This window comes from Carcharhinus amblyrhynchos, chromosome 10 (assembly GCF_965287045.1).
Source record: "Carcharhinus amblyrhynchos chromosome 10, sCarAmb.v2.hapA, whole genome shotgun sequence".
NCBI classification, from domain to species: domain Eukaryota; kingdom Metazoa; phylum Chordata; class Chondrichthyes; order Carcharhiniformes; family Carcharhinidae; genus Carcharhinus; species Carcharhinus amblyrhynchos.
The window spans coordinates 85666840-85684302 of NC_137333.1; the positions used below are offsets into that span (position 1 = coordinate 85666840).

General features: G+C 40.3%; 1 protein-coding gene across 1 annotated transcript in view; it reads left to right on the forward strand.

The window, feature by feature from the left end:
• The window catches only part of atp7b (ATPase copper transporting beta), a 92816-nt gene that overhangs the window by 62757 nt on the left and 12596 nt on the right, over window positions 1–17463 (forward strand). The window contains exons 10-16 of the mRNA XM_080197519.1: window positions 2932–3059; window positions 7117–7271; window positions 8738–8872; window positions 11388–11582; window positions 12809–12991; window positions 14361–14547; window positions 15008–15154. Coding sequence (XP_080053645.1) covers window positions 2932–3059; window positions 7117–7271; window positions 8738–8872; window positions 11388–11582; window positions 12809–12991; window positions 14361–14547; window positions 15008–15154 — 1130 coding nt within the window. The remainder of the gene's footprint in view (window positions 1–2931; window positions 3060–7116; window positions 7272–8737; window positions 8873–11387; window positions 11583–12808; window positions 12992–14360; window positions 14548–15007; window positions 15155–17463) is intronic.

Consider the following 17463-nt stretch of genomic DNA (forward strand, 5'->3'; position numbering starts at 1 on the left):
CGAATCCTTACACCTAACCTGCTGTTCAAGACCTGAAGTGGCTGATAATGTGAGTGGAAGGAGCACTGATCACAGTTTAAAGAGATGTGTATTGTCTCCAGACAGTACAGTAAGTGAGGTTTTGCAAACCCAAGATCTTGGGTTCATGTCGCACTATTTGTAACCCCCGTGACTTGCCTGGGTTTGCAAAACCTCACTTACTGTACTGTCTGGAGACAATACACATCTCTTTAAACTGTGATCAGTGCTCCTTCCACTCACATTATCAGCCACTTCAGGTCTTGAACAGCAGGTTAGGTGTAAGGATTCGCATTCTAATCAGTAATCTCTAAACTGTCTGTGCTTTATATGCTCTGTCTGAGGCCAGAACTCTCCATTCACCTGACGAAGGGGCTAACCCGAAAGCTTGCGAGTATATTATCAAATAAATAGGTTGGACTAAAACCTGGTGTTGTCAGACTTTTTACTGTGTTTACACCAGTCCAACGCCGGCATACCCACATCAAGGTTATGTAAGGCATTGGTGAGGCCGAATTTAGAGTATGTGTACAGTTTTGGTCACCTAGTTACAGGAAGGATGTAAATAAGGTTGAAAGAGTGCAGAGAAGGTTCACAAGGATGTTGCCGGGACTTGAGAAGCTGAGTTACAGACAGAGATTGAATAGGTTAGGACTTTATTCCCTGGAGCGTAGAAGAATAAGAGGAGATTTATTAGAGGTGTATACGATTTTGATGGGTATAGATAGAGTGAATGCGAGCAGGCTTTTCCCACTGAGGCTAGGGGAGAAAAAAACCAGAGGGCATGGGTTAAGGGTGAAAGGAGAAAAGTTTAAAGGGAATATTAGGGGGTGGGAGGGGTGGCGGGGACTTCTTCATGCAGAGGGTGGTAGGATTGTGGAATGAGCTGCCGGATAAAGTGGTAAATGCGGGGTCACTTTTAACATTTAAGAAAAACTTGGACGGGTTCATGGATGAGAGGGGTATGGAGGGATGTGGTCCAAGTGCAGGTCAGTGGGACTAGGCAAAAAATGGTTCAGCACAGACAAGAAGGGCCAAAAGACCTGTTTCTGAGCTGTGATTTTCTATGGTAACTATCCTCGAGAAGCTGGTGGTAAGCTGTCTTGTTAAACGGCTACAGTTCATGTGGTGAAGGTATACCCACAGTGCGGCTGGGAAGTAAGTTCCAGGTTTTTAACCAAGCCACAGTGAAGGAACAATAGCATATTTGTAAGTCAGGATGGTCATCTTTTGCTCAGTGGCTCAAGATGAAGGTTCAAATCTCCCTCTAAGACTTGAGCACCAATTGAAGGCTGGCACTCAGTACTGAAGGAATGTTGTACTGTTTGAGGTGTCCTCCTTCAGATGGCGCCCCTTCAAACATACATAGAACGTCCCATGCCACTATTTCATAGAAGAGCAGGATAGTAATCACTGGTGTCCAGACCAATCTTTGTCACTCGATCAGCATCACAGAAAAACAGATTGAGGTCATTGTCAAATTGCTGTTTGTGGGAGCTTGCTGTGTGAATATTTATTGCAGTATTTCCAACAACAGTGACTACAATTTAAAAGTACCTTATTGTCTGTAAAGTGCTTTGGGACAGCTCTGTCATTGTGAAAGGCAGTCTATAAATGCAAGTATTTTTTCCGTTTTATATCAAGAGTAAGTGCATCAATATGAGTTTCTTGAGTTGCTCACCTAAGTTGTCGTCATTGCCACTTTATGCATTGCTGAATTGTAAATTGGTTGTGCTATAGAATAGTACTCGCTCTTTCTTCATTGGTTCCATGCGGATGGTAGAATAACTACTTTCAGTCTGAGCTTGACTTGAATCTAAATGCCCAAGATGGTGTCTGAATCCCCTACACCGTTTGGTTTTCAGCACAAGTTTCACACTCTGAGGCCATATTGTTTGCACTGATCTGTCTTGATTCAGTTTGTGTTGTACTCTTCAAACTTTTTGATTTGTTTATGATAAATGGCTGGGCGTGATTTCAGCATGTATTTGATTGTCAGTAAATTACTGGTTGAAGTACCACTATTGTGAAGCTGGAAAGTTAGGCATTGTGCTTTACTAGAACAGCAAGTTTACGTAGAATTTACAGCAGAAGGACAGACCTTGACTCAACTGATCTATGTACCTCATTGATTTCAGTGGAGAACAAAATTGGGCGAGGCGTGAAGTGTGCATTTGATCTGAATCTACCTTGTTTTCCTGCTGGGTGGTTAGATTAAAAGCAGGGTTCCTATCTTATTTTTCCCCGTATGTGCCAGTGCCACTGTCCAACCTCAAGGAGATGTTATAACCTGTGCAGATACTGCATCTGGTTTGGTCTTGCATCTGGACCAAATGTCTTGCCTTTGCTTCACATCATAATGTCAATATGGAAAACATTGGAGGCTAAAGGTATGAGGGATTTTGACGTCTTAAAACTCTATCATGGAATGTGGGTGTCACGAGCTACACCAGCATTTGTTGCCCATCTCTCATTGCCCTTGCAAATGTGGTGGTGAGCTGCCTTCTTGAACCACAGCAGCTTTTGTGGGGTACACGCACAGTGATGTTAAATGCTTCCAAACTTTACTGCACTGAACAAGAAATAAACCAAAAAAGTAGTTCAGTCAAAGACCTTTGAAGGTTTTTTAAATTAACCTGTTTTCCAATGTATTCTTACATGATGATTCAGTGAATCTTGCCTCAGTTGTTGGAATCTCGGAAGCATTTCTGATACTTCGTGACTTTTAAAAACAGCAGGAGGTTTTCTCTCTAATGATGGGTTACATTGTATATTTGTTTGAACTTTACATGGTTAGCAATTTTTAATGGGAGTGGAGGATGGTGATATTTATATCCAAAAATGTAGCGTTCTGAATAACTTGCAATCTAAAATATGCAAGTAAAAATATTATCAATGATTTGTTTCTTTCAGTGAGGAGCAGATTGCTGTGGACCTTGTTCAAAGGGGTGACATTATTAAAGTGGTCCCTGGTGGCAAGTTCCCTGTGGATGGGAAAGTAATCGAGGGCTGTTCTATGGCAGATGAATCTCTCATTACAGGTATGCATAGTAAAGTATATCCAATTTAATATGTCTCTTTCATTGTGTTCCTTTTAAAAGCACTAAATCATTATCATATTTCTCCGGATACGTTAGGCATTAAAAAGCCTGTGAGGTATCCAAGATGGGGTCTCGAGCTGCAATGCCGGTTTAGCCTACAGTGTGAAAGATATTCTCACAAATGTTATGATTGGCTGCCTGAAAGATTACTAAGAATCTAATTAACAATTAAAATGCCTGCTGTTGTACATTAAAGAGATTGCTTGATATTTTGATGGCTTCTGCTGCAGCTAACTTCTTTCATCGCCTGAATAGAAATGAATAAGTCATGAGACCAGGCAGATCAGCACCAGATGCAAGAGGGAAAGAGAGGGTCAAGAGAACTCTGCAAGTATGTTCATGCACCCTCCTTTGGACCTCTTCCGTTAGACAACGAATGTCATATCAGACCTTCCAACCATACCTAAGCCATTCTGAAATGTTCCATTATCTGTCAACTAGTGCACTCCATGTCTTCAGTGGAAGTGGATACAATGAGGCTACATATACCATGTCACAAGAATTGCTTCTGATCAGTGCTTTAATGGTAAATCTGCAGGTGCCTGTTTTAGCACCAACAGGCAGGTTGAAATCATGGTAATCATTAATTTGCCCCAAAATTGTTGGTTGCAACTAAACTTTCAGATTGGCTTTATTTATTGGCACAGCATTCACTTTGCGCCTGATTTCATTCTTTCATCAAAATATGTCAAAAAGTAACAACACTGTACAGACAAGTCAATTACATGAGGACAGCTGGGGAGATTACAAGACCGAAATTGATAGATGCTTATTACATATGTATATGGGGCAACAGTGCATAAATAGACATATGCATCTGCATGGACTAGTTGAACAGTGGAACAGGCTTGAAGGCTGAATGGCTGAATCCTGTTCCTTGTTAAAGTTACATAAGAAATAGGAGCAGGAGTAGGCCATCTAGACCTTCGAGCCTGCCCCGCTATTCAATAAGATCATGGCTGATCTGAAGTGGATCAGTTCCACTTTCCCGCTCTTTCCCCATATCCCTTAATTCTCTTGTCTGTCAAAAACCTATCTAACCGTGACTTAAATATATTTAGCAAGGTAGCCTCCAGCACTTCAACGGGCAGAGAATTCCAGAGATTCACCACTCTTTGAGTGAAGAAGTTCCTCCTCAACTCCGATCTAAACTGTCCCCCCCTTATCTTGAGGCTGTGCCCTCTGGTCCTGCTATCCTTTCTAAGCAGGAAGAATATCTCTACCTCTACCCTATCCATCCCTTTCATTATCTTATACGTCTCTATAAGATTCCCCCTCATCCTTCTAAACTTCAACGAGTACAGACCCAGTCTATTTAGTCTCTCTTCATAGTCCAACCCCCTCATCTCCGGTATCAGCCTAGTGAACCTCCTCTGCACTCCCTCCAAGGCCAAAATATCCTTGCGCAAGTGCAGTGACCAAAACTGCACACAGTACTCCAGCTGCGGCCTCACCAGTGCCCTGTACAGTTGCAGCAAGACTTCCCTGCTTTTATATTCTATCCCCTTTGCTATAAAGGCCAGCATACCATTCGCCTCCTTGATCACCTGCTGCACCTGCAGACTGGACTTTTGTGACTTATGCACAAGAACCCCCAGGTCCCTCTGCACTGTAGCATGCTGCAGCTTTTGGCCCTTTAAATAGTAATCCCTCCAACTATTATTTCTGCCAAAGTGGATAACCACACACTTGCTAACATTATACTCCATCTGCCAGGTCCTCGCCCACTCGCTCAGCCTATCCAGATCCCTCTGCAGACTTTCCACACCCTCCGTGCAATTTGCTTTTCCACTCATCTTCGTGTCATCAGCAAATTTTGCCACCCTACACTCAGCCCCCTCCTCCAAATCATCTATATAAATGGTAAATAGCTGAGGCCCCAGCACCGATCCCTGCGGCACTCCACTAGTTACCAACCGCCAATCAGAACAGCACCCACTGATACCAACTCTCTGCCTCCTATTAGACAACCAAACCTCTATCCACACTAAATTCCACCTTAACAGTGAACATTTTAAATGAAAAATAACCTGTCCAATCTTTGTGTTCTAACAACCATCTGCACTGTGGAAATTTTTGTGTTATAACCTTCTACTATTATTTAGAAGTTACTTCATTTGAAATTCTGGATAATGATGAATTGGAATTGCACCTAGAAGTGCTGCTGTGTTAGTTTAGTGCAATCACTGTACTTAATTAGAATTTTTCAATAAGTCAACTTTTCATGGGGGTGGAGGGGGCGTCAGAATGACTTTAAATTGTCAGGAGAAGGCAATATTTTCATTCTCAAGTCTCTAATGATTCTGGAGAGGTACTTGTCATTTTAGCATTGCACTCACAGGGGTGAGATTTGCCACTTGGAGCATAGTACAGTATTCAAGCTACTAAACTGTTTTGAACAATATTAGGGCTGACTTTTATTTTGGATACATATCAATCTACAGATTTGTTGAGTAGACTGGTCTCCAGACATAATATTTCAATAACTTTGTTAGCAATATGTGCAAAAAGACAGGACAGTATATGCTCTTTAATAATATTTCCAAATCCCTTCTCCTTATTCCCACTAATGAAGATTACTTCTGGTTTCAGTGCACCTTACCTTGCAATGCATTTGCACCCATTGAAAGTCATCTGCCATTTTTAACCTATCTTTTAATTGGGAAAGGATGGTCAAACAGAGCAAGAATATAATTGGGTTTTTAAGATTGGCAGTTGTAGATCTCATTAAGATCATAGTATAATTGCAAATGAAGACAATTTGACTCAGTTTTTCCAGATTGATCCCCCATTTCCATTGTATTACGCAGTTGTTCTTGGAGAAAGGGTGGTACCTATACTACACTATCTGATATTTTATTCCACACACTGAATTTTTTTGTGTGTGTGAAGAAGCATTTCCTGATGTCTCAAATTTACTTTGTGCTATTCCTGAATCTTAATTTAAGATAACATTCCAGCTGAATGTTTCAAAGCCTTAAGAGTTTCATTTGCTTCTCTAAGATCATTTCATGGATGCCTCTTTTTTAAGGTGAAAAGCTCAATTTTCTCGTAATCATGGCTCATGAACTTTTCTGAGCTGCTTCCAGCACTTCAATGTTAATCTTGTTTCTTGGCGGTCAGTCATAGAAAACATAGAAACCCTACAATGCAAAAAGAGACCATTTGGCCCATTGAGTCTGCACCGACCACAATCCCACCCAGGCCCTACCCCCATATCCCTACATCTTTTACCTGCTAATCCCTCTAATCTACGCATCTCAGTACATGAAGGGACAATTTTTTAGCATGGCCAATCAACCTAACCTGCACATCTTTGGACTGTGGGAGAAATCGGAGCACGCAGAGGAAACCCACGCAGACACAAGGAGAATGTGCAAACTCCACACAGACAGTGACCCAAGCTGGGAATCGAACCCAGGTCCCTGGAGCTGTGAAGCAGCAGTGCTGGCCACTGTGCCAGTATGCTGCCCCACTGATGGGAACTCCAATGCACACCTCAAAAAAGGCAGCACATTATGAACTAGGGATGTGCAAAATGCAACGTGTGAGTAAATTAAAAACCACATCCTGTGACTAAATTAAAAATCAAAGAAACTAAAGCTTGAAGCTCAGGGGGTGAAAGCCATTTGTAGCATCCTGCTTCCTGATCATGGCCACTTTCCCTCTATTCAAAATGCTGACAAGCTTTAGTAATGGACAGTCTCATTCAAACTATTGGCACCAACCTTGTTTTAAGCAAAACTTACCAGGCACATCCCCTACTTGGCAATTCTTCAGATAATTTTCCAATGTTTGCCTGTTGCACATATCAAATGGATAGTCCAATACTTCCAGGCCAAGAACATTGACAATTGGAAGATTGCTCAGCCTATTTTATGTTATCATCTTGATTTCATATTGCTCTCATGTATGTGTAAATATTGGATAGTGGCATATTGAATGAAAACCACAGATTCACTCTATACATAATTCATTTCTGATTTTGTTCTTACAGGGGAGCCTATGCCAGTTGTAAAACGAGTAGGAAATGCAGTGATTGCTGGTTCTATTAATGCGCAAGGTTCTCTGCTTATTAAAGCTACCCACGTTGGTCCCGAAACAACATTGTCGCAAATTGTTAAGCTGGTAGAAGAAGCACAGACATCAAAGGTAGACCAACGATCCTTGCATTGTGCAATTTAGGCAAGTTATAGTTGTTTGATAGTACAGAACTTGCATATTGCACCCTTCAACACTGATGCAAGAATGCCACATTTCAAAGGGAGCAATAATTTATACTGTATAAAATTGATTGACCAGTCTACTCTGTTTAGTTGAGTTGCCATGGACGAAGCACCAAAGAACTGTTGCTCCCCATTTGTCCACATTCTTCCATTTGAGGCCTAACCTGTGATTTATAAAGTTCTAATTTGATGTCATTGCTTTTATATTAGAATCTTCTTTAGAAACCCAAGTAACTTGCCAGCATCCTCTAAGGATTTGTGTATATGAGCATTAAGCTCATGTACACTTTTCAAAATTATACATGCGTTTCCATGTTGGTTCTTGCAAATTGTATCAATTCACACTTTTCATACAGAACTCCATCTGCCAATCTTCTGTGCTTTTAACCATTCTATCCATGTTGTCCTTAAGCTTATATCTATCATCATGACCTACTATTTTGCATCATCTTCAAACTTTGTAATACTTTTCTTTACACTTAGATAGTTAATAAAAATTGTGAAAAGTAATGGACCCAGAATGATCCCAGGGAACACCATTGCAGCCCAATCCCAGGAAAACATCCACCACCACCATTGGTTCTCTCTACGTTTTCCTTGTTGTGCACAGCCTTACTGTACCTATAAATTATTTTGCACAGCTTCAGTATTTTAAAGGCAGAGCTTTTAAGCAATCTGTGCCATGCCTTCACAATAGCTGCATGGTTGGTCACACATTTAGCTTAAAGGGAACATTGTCCACCATTGCCCTTTGCTTCCTATCACTAAGAGTTTTGGACTTTTGCTTTGTGGGGATGGGGTGGCATCAGAGACCTGGAGGACAGTGAGATTAAGTGAGGTTGGCGACCAGCGGTGGCTTCGTGAGGCAGGTCATAGGTGGGAGAGGGCCATTCTCAATCACAGGGGCTCCATGGCACAGTGGATCCAGGCTTTTGGTTCTGCCACCACTGATGTCGGATAACAGTTACAGTTGAAAGGTCTCGACATCATATTTAAAATGTAAATCAACCTCCTTGGAGCCTGGTGTTCATCTGTCCACCTTGGACAATGCCAGAAATGGAAAGGGGGGGTGGAATTTGAGTTGGGATTCTGATTTTTGAAACATTTACTACCTCCCCAAGCCAACTCTCTGTTTTGTTTTAAGAATCGTTTCCATGTGTTTAAAAGCCTAGGTCATTGTTTATCTTAATCTTTAACTCTTTATATAATATCATGAACCATTTCTAAGCATTATAAATTGCTGCACCATTGTTAATTTGGAGGGCAAGAGGAAAAGAGAAAGGCAAAATAAAGGGGGGAGGCATTGATTTCCATAGAAACCTGTGGTAATATAATTTTTAATTTGCTTTTCATTTTTGTGGATCTAAATGAAATACATTTTAACTTTTACAGGCTCCAATTCAACAATTTGCTGACAAACTGAGTGGATATTTTGTTCCATTTATTGTTGTTATTTCTGTGGTTACGCTTACTGTCTGGATCAGCATTGGCTTTGCAAACTTTGGCATCATTGAAAAGTACTTGTCAGTAAGTAATGTCTGCATTACCTGTCAGTCTGGAATGATAGGCTCTGAGGCATTGTGGAATTTTTTTTAACGCAAGAACAAAGTGAATGCTACCTTTTTTTGTGTTCCAGACAATGCCGCCTTTAAAGTTGCTTTTTTTTAACAAATCAGACATTACGGGTGAAACCAAAGAAGTAGATAAGAAACAATTAAAAAACAGCTTTTTAGCAAAGTGTTTAAAATTTTATTTTAATATTTACCATCCATCTAACTTTTAAGCGCATGGTAGGTGGTTGGAAATAGCATTGTAGTAGTTACAGGGGCTGGATGTCTTCAGGCTTATTGGATAGTCAGAGGCTTTTTCCAAGGATGGAAATGTCAATTACAAGGGGGCACAGGTTCAAAGGTGAGACAGGGAAAGTTTAAGGGGAATGTGCAGAAGAGTTTTTCACACATATAGCAGTGGGTGCCTGGAACACATGACCAAAAGAGGTGGTGGAAACACGCACATTAGAAACATTTAAGAGGCATCTGGATGGGTACACAAATAGAGGGATATGGACTGAGAAGGGGCAGAAGGTTATTTTTTGTTCAGTTAGGGCATCATGATCAGCACAGGGTTGGAGGGCTAAAGGGCCTGTTCCTATGCTATTCATTTCTTTGTCCCATTGCATTCAACTGTTTGCAGTTCAGAAATTTAAGTGTGAGCAAACTTGCAATCTGGTTTGACCTTTTCCTTCTTGTGGGCAAGCTTTGTCTCCACCTGGCATTGCTCACTGGCAACTGGCAGCCAAGCTACAATCATTTGCAAGACATGAGTATCTATTTACATTCACATGGTTCCACTTAATCTTGGCTGCTGGCAGATCCAAGGAAACAACTTTCTCGTTGGGGTCACTGGTTTTGTGAATTTTCAGTTAAGCCCCGCAATACAGAAACTCATCCTGATCGAATAAAGATACCTCGATGTCAGGGGTAATCTTATCATGATGACATTACACAAGTAAATTAAGAACCTGTAAAATGTATTTTTTCAAAGACTGTGGTCGGAATTATCCTGTTATCGCTGCCAGAGCGGACAGATAATTCGGCGCTCTGGATGTTTTCCTGCAGCAGGACTAGAGAATTCCTCTGGTATGAATGGCCGGAGAATCCCACCCATTGTTTTACTTGGTGTAACTCAACCGCTGTTTTTTATGCCTGGTATTGTTGGTGGAAAGAAATAATTTTTACTTGCAAATTTCAACATGGTGTCCATGCTGGTACTGAGTGCAGTACTGAGAAAGTGCTGCACTGTCAAAGCTGCCTTCTTTCAGATGAGATGTTAATTCGAGGTGCCATCTACTCTCTCAGTTGGATGTAAAAAGATCCCATGGCACTATTCAGAGAGTATGGTTGTTCTGCTCAATTTGCTGTAACTAAAGCAAATGATGTGGTTGTTTAATTCATTGCTGTTTGTGAGATGATGCTGTGCAAATTGGCTGCTGGATTTCCTACATTATAACAATGTATGCACTTCTACATTATATCAGTGCATGCACTAGTTATTGAGCACTTTGCAACATTCTGAGCTTGATAAAAATATAGTGTAATGCAAGTTTGTTTCTTCTTCTTGCTTGCTGTTGTCAGTTCTTGGGGTGGGATCTGTTCTCAAAAACCTGCGGCTGGAGTTTATGCTCCCCAGCCCACTGGTTTGAAGGGGAATACTCCTAAAGTCCAGCTTCTGACTTTCCTGCCATTGATCTTTCTGCCCTGGACCAATTGATGGCCACGCAAGAGCTTCATCCTGCCCTCTGTAAGTGTTTACCCACAGCAGGAGGTAGCTCAGCAGTTTTACTGGGTAGGGTAGCATTGGGTAATTAGGAACTTCTTTTGTGGGTCCCCTGTGCCTATCAGAGGTCACCCCCTTACCCCCACTCCTCCAAGACCACACATTCCTCTTTCCCGTCACCCCGACCTCTCAAAAGTTTTCCCCACCAGGATCTGCCAGCCTGAGCCCAGCAACTGGTGCTGACTCATCTTGGTGTCTGGTACCGATGACGGTCTTCATTGAGGACAGCTTGTAGCACCAGCAGTGGCCACTGCTCCTGCCTAGTACTGCAGGAACTATAGAACGATTGGCCATCCTACCCTTCATGGGTTGAAATATCATCTCTGGCCTATTAACTGTCATTATTGAAGCAGGGCAGCTGGTCTTCCCTTTGGTGGGCTCTCCACTAACTTCCTCACCAGGAATGGGGACCATGGCACCCTGTAAAATTCAGCAGCTGTGTTTCATTGGCAGGAAGTATTAGCTTTAAAGACCAAATACAAAATCATCTGTACCATTTCTGTACTACTGCCAGAGCCTTATAGCAGTCAATTGATTAGCGTACTGTAATATCATCTACTTTATATTCCCTTCACAAAATTGATATGTTGAAGTATAATCTCCAAAGAATATTGACTGCCTGGGACTGTATTGGGACTCTATTTACACTGCTATCACAAGCTGTCCAGAATTGTCTGGTTTTTCATGTCGACACTTCTCTTCTTAGGGTTACAGCAAGAATGTTCCTAAAGCTGAGCTGATTATCAGATTCGCATTCCAGACTTCTATTACAGTATTGGCTATTGCATGCCCCTGTTCTTTGGGACTGGCTACACCTACAGCTGTGATGGTGGGTACAGGTGTTGGTGCCCAAAATGGCATTCTCATCAAAGGTGGAGAACCACTCGAGATGGCGCACAAGGTTAGTGGTAATGAAGATATTTATTAATGAAAGCCACCACAGCAAACAACATTTTTTACCAGAAGGAACAGATCAGATTACACTGGATTAGCATTTTTGATAGGGAAGTTTGATGTAAGCAGATTAGATGATGAAATATGTATCCCCACTTTGTAAACACGAATAGTCCACTAATCAAACACAAATGCGGAACTTAGTGTTCCTATAGTTGCTGAAAACACAACCAAAATTTACCTATTTTTCACTTTGCATAGCTATTCCACAAGTAAAATTTCATCTAAGGTGGTTAAGTGTTGGCAGTACTTGGAAACACTTCAGTGGCGGCACTTAGGGCTAACGAATTGTATCTGTATTGAATGGGGGGTGGGGTGGAATCTGCAGGGTGATAAGGAAAGAGCAGGCAAGTGGGACTAGTTGACCAACTCTTTCAAAGGATTAGTACTGGTAGATGGGCTGAAAGATCTGTACTGAGTCATTATGTAGTTCTATGAAGATCTTTAATTTTGTTTTGGAAAAGGTAAAAACAGTTGATTTTTCTTACAAGTAGATAGCTCTCATCCAAGAATTTATTCATTATGCATGTTTTGGGCACTATGTGCCAGCGGGAGTTTTAGCTACAGGAGGCATCAAAACAAAGCCAGTCTTGTTTTCCCCAGCTCTGCATGCTTACTCTAAAGATGATTTCACTAAAACATGATCATGAGTGGAAACTATGACTGATATTTTTCTGAGTCTTCGGAGCGTTGCCCTTTCATCAGGTGAGTGAAGAGTTCAGTTCACAAATGGGCAAGGCTCCAAAAGCTTGTATTACCAAATAAACCTGTTGAACTTCAACCTGGTGTTGTGAAACTACTTACTGTGCCAACCCCAGTCCAACGCCGGCAACTCCACATCATCCCTAAGTGCTGCCACTGAAGTGTTTCCAAGTACTGCCAACACTTAACCACCTTAGATGAAATTTTATTTGTGGAATAGCTATGCAAAGTGAAAAATAGGTAAATTTTGGTTGTGTTTTCTGCAACTGTAGGAACACTAAGTTCCGCATTTGTGTTTGATTAGTGGGCTATTTGTGTTTACAAAGTGGGGATACATATTTCATCATTTAATCTGCTTAAGTCAAATTTCCCTACGCTTTAACAACTGATGGGAAATTTCATTTAAAATGATAACTGTAGTTGATGGCTTTGGTTACTTCACTGTGGAGATAAAAGCTTTTGTGTCTCTAGATAAAAGTGGTGATGTTTGACAAGACTGGAACGATTACGCATGGTATTCCAAAGGTAATGAGGGTTCTAGTACTGGTAGATGTAGCTGTACTACCATTGAAGAAGTTGCTTGCAATTGTTGGTACCGCAGAAGCGAGCAGTGAGCATCCTCTTGGAAATGCTGTGGCCAAATATTGCAAAGAGGTAAGTCATCGAGATTCTTTCACTACTAATTCTTCCAATTTCTCAGTTCAGTCTATATTTCATACTAAAATCCCATGTATTATGTAGTGAAATAACAGTCTGGATTTTGCTGTAGGCATAATAATGAGGCTGTTGGCACTCTGCTATTATGGAATAAATCAGACAGCTCTTATTACGCGGAACAAATTGAATAGCAACATCCAGTGTCTGCATGTGCACAATTAATTGTGTAAAAGATTAGGACTAGAGTAAGTGAGTTATAATGGGTGTGATAAATTTCAGAAGTTGCCAAACATTCTCTGGCCCTGAAACATTTGCCTTACTGTCATAGGCCACAGATGCCTGCAGATTCGGACATCAGATTAGAGCAACGCTGTGCTCAAAAGCTTGCATAAAATTTGAGAGCAGCTGTCTATGAAGTGAATGACAGAATTTATTCATCCATCACTCACAGCAAAATTTGGGCCCAAATATTTAAAAAACTAAACCTTTATCTGGGCAATAAAATTTTATTACCACTTGTACCAAAGTTCTTGACTATTAAATTATATTTTTACCATTCATGATTTATAATAATTCTATCATTGATTCATTTTTAAAAGTATTTTTATGCTTCTGTAAGAACTGTGAGGTAAATATTACTATTTTGGGTATTGTGTAATTTACAGGGCAGATATCTGTTTGTTTTGAACTGTTTCCTGCAAAATAAGCAAAGGCAATCCCAGACTTTGATTTCAACAAATGATGGCCTCCTTTGAGTTTTCTCCCCTGTATCCTACTACTTATTTGCAATGTGAAGTGTAAGACATTTAAATTTTTCATGCTTTTTTCACCACTAATCACTCATTCTTGATGCAATTCTAATGATTTTTTGCTATACCTTTTAAATGGTGCTCTTATTTTCCTATAGTGAGTTGCCTCGAATTGCATGGAATAATTCAGCTACGGCTGAATATCTTTTACAACATCAGCATCATTTATTTGCTCTTGCATTGAATGTCCATGTGTATTAACCACAGAATCCCATTTAAATTTTTATAGCTCATTTTACCTGCATTCGTCTTCGTTGACCTATAAACCCTTTTTTCTCCATATTTTCAATCTGTTTATGTTCCTACTATTCAGAGAAAATTTTCACTTTATATCCCATGGCCTACTGCTATAAAACCTGTCTTTGCTGCAAACATCGTTGAAATACCCCCATTAATCATCTGCTATTCTTTAACATCTGTTCTTCCTCTATGCACCATCTTTGGGATTTTTCTGCCTTAAACATGATATTAAGTGTTATTCTTAGTAGCGTAATAGTTCAGGAAAGTTTAAGTACTCTATTGTATAGCCAATCATCATAATTTTCTGCCTGTTCCAGGAGCTTAGCACAGATGTTCTTGGATACTGCACTGATTTTCAGTCTGTGCCAGGCTGCGGTATCAGCTGCAGAGTTACCAATGTTGAAACAATTTTGATGAAAAGTGAACAGAGTCCAAATAAAGAACAGAAAGTGAACATATCAGATTCTCATGAATCTGTGCCCTCAATGACTACTGCACCAGACGGTAAATATTTGGCGTCTAAACTTTGTTGCTACCTATGCAAGTTATTATTTGCAAACAATTGCTAAAATTCAAATTAAATTTATTTGATTACGGTGAGAATTTGGTTCCAAATATTTTGAACTTTAATCAGTACTATTAATGAAAGCACTTGGATAAATAGAGATCCTTGTCATTGTTTATCTCCAAAAATACATCAAAAATGGTGCAGAACATATAGGGACCTGCAGTTTGGTACTAAAATGTACAAATTTACTGAGGTTTCACTCAAATTGTCTACAAAATTAGGTAAAGTGAGAAATAGCAGAGTAATTTTCTAAGTATTCTCTGTAATGTTGACTTGTTAGCCTCTCTACTGTTAGTATGTTCTTCTTGACACACTTTTAAAATAGTTGGCTTTTGAATAATTGAGGAAATTATTTAGATACTAATGAATTATTCACACACTTTTCACCATTTCCAGGTGCAGTGGATTCTCAGATCTACTCAGTGTTAATTGGAAACCGGGAGTGGATGACACGCAATGGTTTACATGTTGGAAATGGTGTCAATGAGGCCATGATGAATCATGAAATGAAAGGCCAAACAGCCATCCTGGTGGCTATTGATGGTAAGATTTGTGTAAGTAAAGTCCCTCCACTGAACTATTGTAATGTAATTAGATGTTACTCCGTAACAGTGCTCCAATATAATTTCTAATCATAATCCAGTGTGAATGGTAACAACCCCAACTCTTTAGTGGAGAAGTAGGAAGAAACAGTGAAGGTACAACAGAGGACTTCCACGCATGCTAGACACAGAGCAAAACAATCTAAAAACAGGCAGATCAAATCAAGCCCTGCGGTCTAACCGCATCCACCACAACCTCCTCCCAAGGTCTTCAGCATCACAGATACCAATATTCAATCAATTCAATTCTCTTCACATAATATCAAGAGATGACTGAAGCCAGTGAATGCAGCAAAAAGCTATGGGTCCCAAAAACATTCCAGCTGTTGTGCTGAAAGACCTGCTTCAGAGGTAGATACAACTCTAATTAACCAAGCTGTTCCTGTGCAGTTTCAACACTGGTATCTACCCGACAAAATGGGAAACATGCCCAGATATTTGATGACCACAAAAAGCAGAGCAAATCCAATTACTGTCCCATCGAAGTGATGGAAGGTGTTATTAATAGTGCCATCAAGCAACACTTACAACAACCTGCTCGCCAATGTTCAGGTTGTGTTCTGCAAGTGTCACTTGGCTCCAGGATTCAGTACCACTTTGGTCCCAACAGGTGCAAAAGAATTGAATTTCAGAGGTAAGGTGACATTAAGGCAGCATTTGACAGAGTGTAGCATCAAGGATCCCTTTTAAATTAGAAACCAGTGTGAATCAGAAGGAAATCCACACTGTTTGGAGCAATACCTGGTATAAAGGAAAATGGTTGTTGTTATTAGAGGCCTGTCATCATAGTTTCAGAACGTTGCTGCACAAATTCCTTAAGAGCAGTCCAAGGTCTCACTATCTTCAACTGCTTCATCAATGCTTTGGTCCATAATGTCAGAAGTTGAGAATTTTGCTGATGATTGTAAAGTATTCAGTTTCATTCGCAATTCCTTAAGTAATGAAGCGAGCAGCACCCACATGCAACAAGACATGGACAATATTCAGGCTTGGGCAGAAAGTGACAAGTAACATTTGTTCTACACAAGTGCCATGCATTGATGCCCTCCAGCAAGAGAGAATCTGTTGAATATGTGGTGCCTGTCTCATTAAGACAATACAGCAGAAGAGAGTCACCTGACGAGGGACCAATGGAAACTGAGAGTGAATGATTACACCAGTGTCGAGTCCTCAGGCATCTAGCAGCCATGAAGTGTATAAAATTATGAGGGGCATAGATGGGGTGGATAGGAGAAATGTTTCTTCTCACCAGAAGGATCAATTAGCAGGGGGAATAGGTCTAATGTAAAGACCAGGAGATTTATAGAAGATGAGGGAAAACTTATTCATCAAGAGAATGGCATGAATCTGGAACTCGCTGCCTGAAAGGGCGGGAACTTCACAACTTGCCTTCCTGAACTACCATGGTTGTTCAGGAAGACAGGTCACCACCTTCTCAGGAACAATTAGGGATGGACCGCAAATGCTGACCTTGCCAGCAGAACCCACATTCCACGAATCCAATAAAACAAAACTTACTTGCAGGCCACCTTATATATCCAACTTTTTATTTACTTTTTCCTGTTGAATTTGGCAAAGTTAAACCGTAAGTTCCAGAAAAAAAAAATTCTGTTAAACTTGCTTTGATATTTTTTGGTTTGGTGCGTACTAAGTTAAAGCAGCACAAAAAATGAATTAATTTCAAACAGAAATTAATTCTAGTGAAAATTTTGCACAGGTTTAAGATACTGGAAGCCAATTCCATCCATGCATCTGGCCATGTTTCCACTAATTGTATAAGTTTACTGGCTTTGAGAAGGCTCTCAAAATTAAATCTTTTTTAGTCTCAAGCAATTTACATTTTTGGGGATGAATGCTTAATTTTCATTGGAAAATAATTTATTAGGTGTGACCCATTTAATTTTAAAGATTGAATGCAAGTAGAGTATTAATGCCTTTCTAGAAATGCAAAGATAAATCAGAAACTGGTCATGGGACTTGCAATATTCTGTGTCTGACTCCTAAACTTAAGCAGGTAACCTTATATGACCCAAATGTAATAACTCCGTGGAGGCGAAAGTCCTGTCACCAAGTTACTTTATTTGCACCATACATCTGTACACAGTTAGCCTTCCAGTTGTTCCCTTCTGAATGCAGGCTGGGAGATTGAAACACCTGTTTTAAATAAGGAGTGTGAGGCTCTCTGGTTTAACCACCAATTAAGATTCATCAGGTACCAACTAAGTAGATTAACTCAAATTAACATGGGGA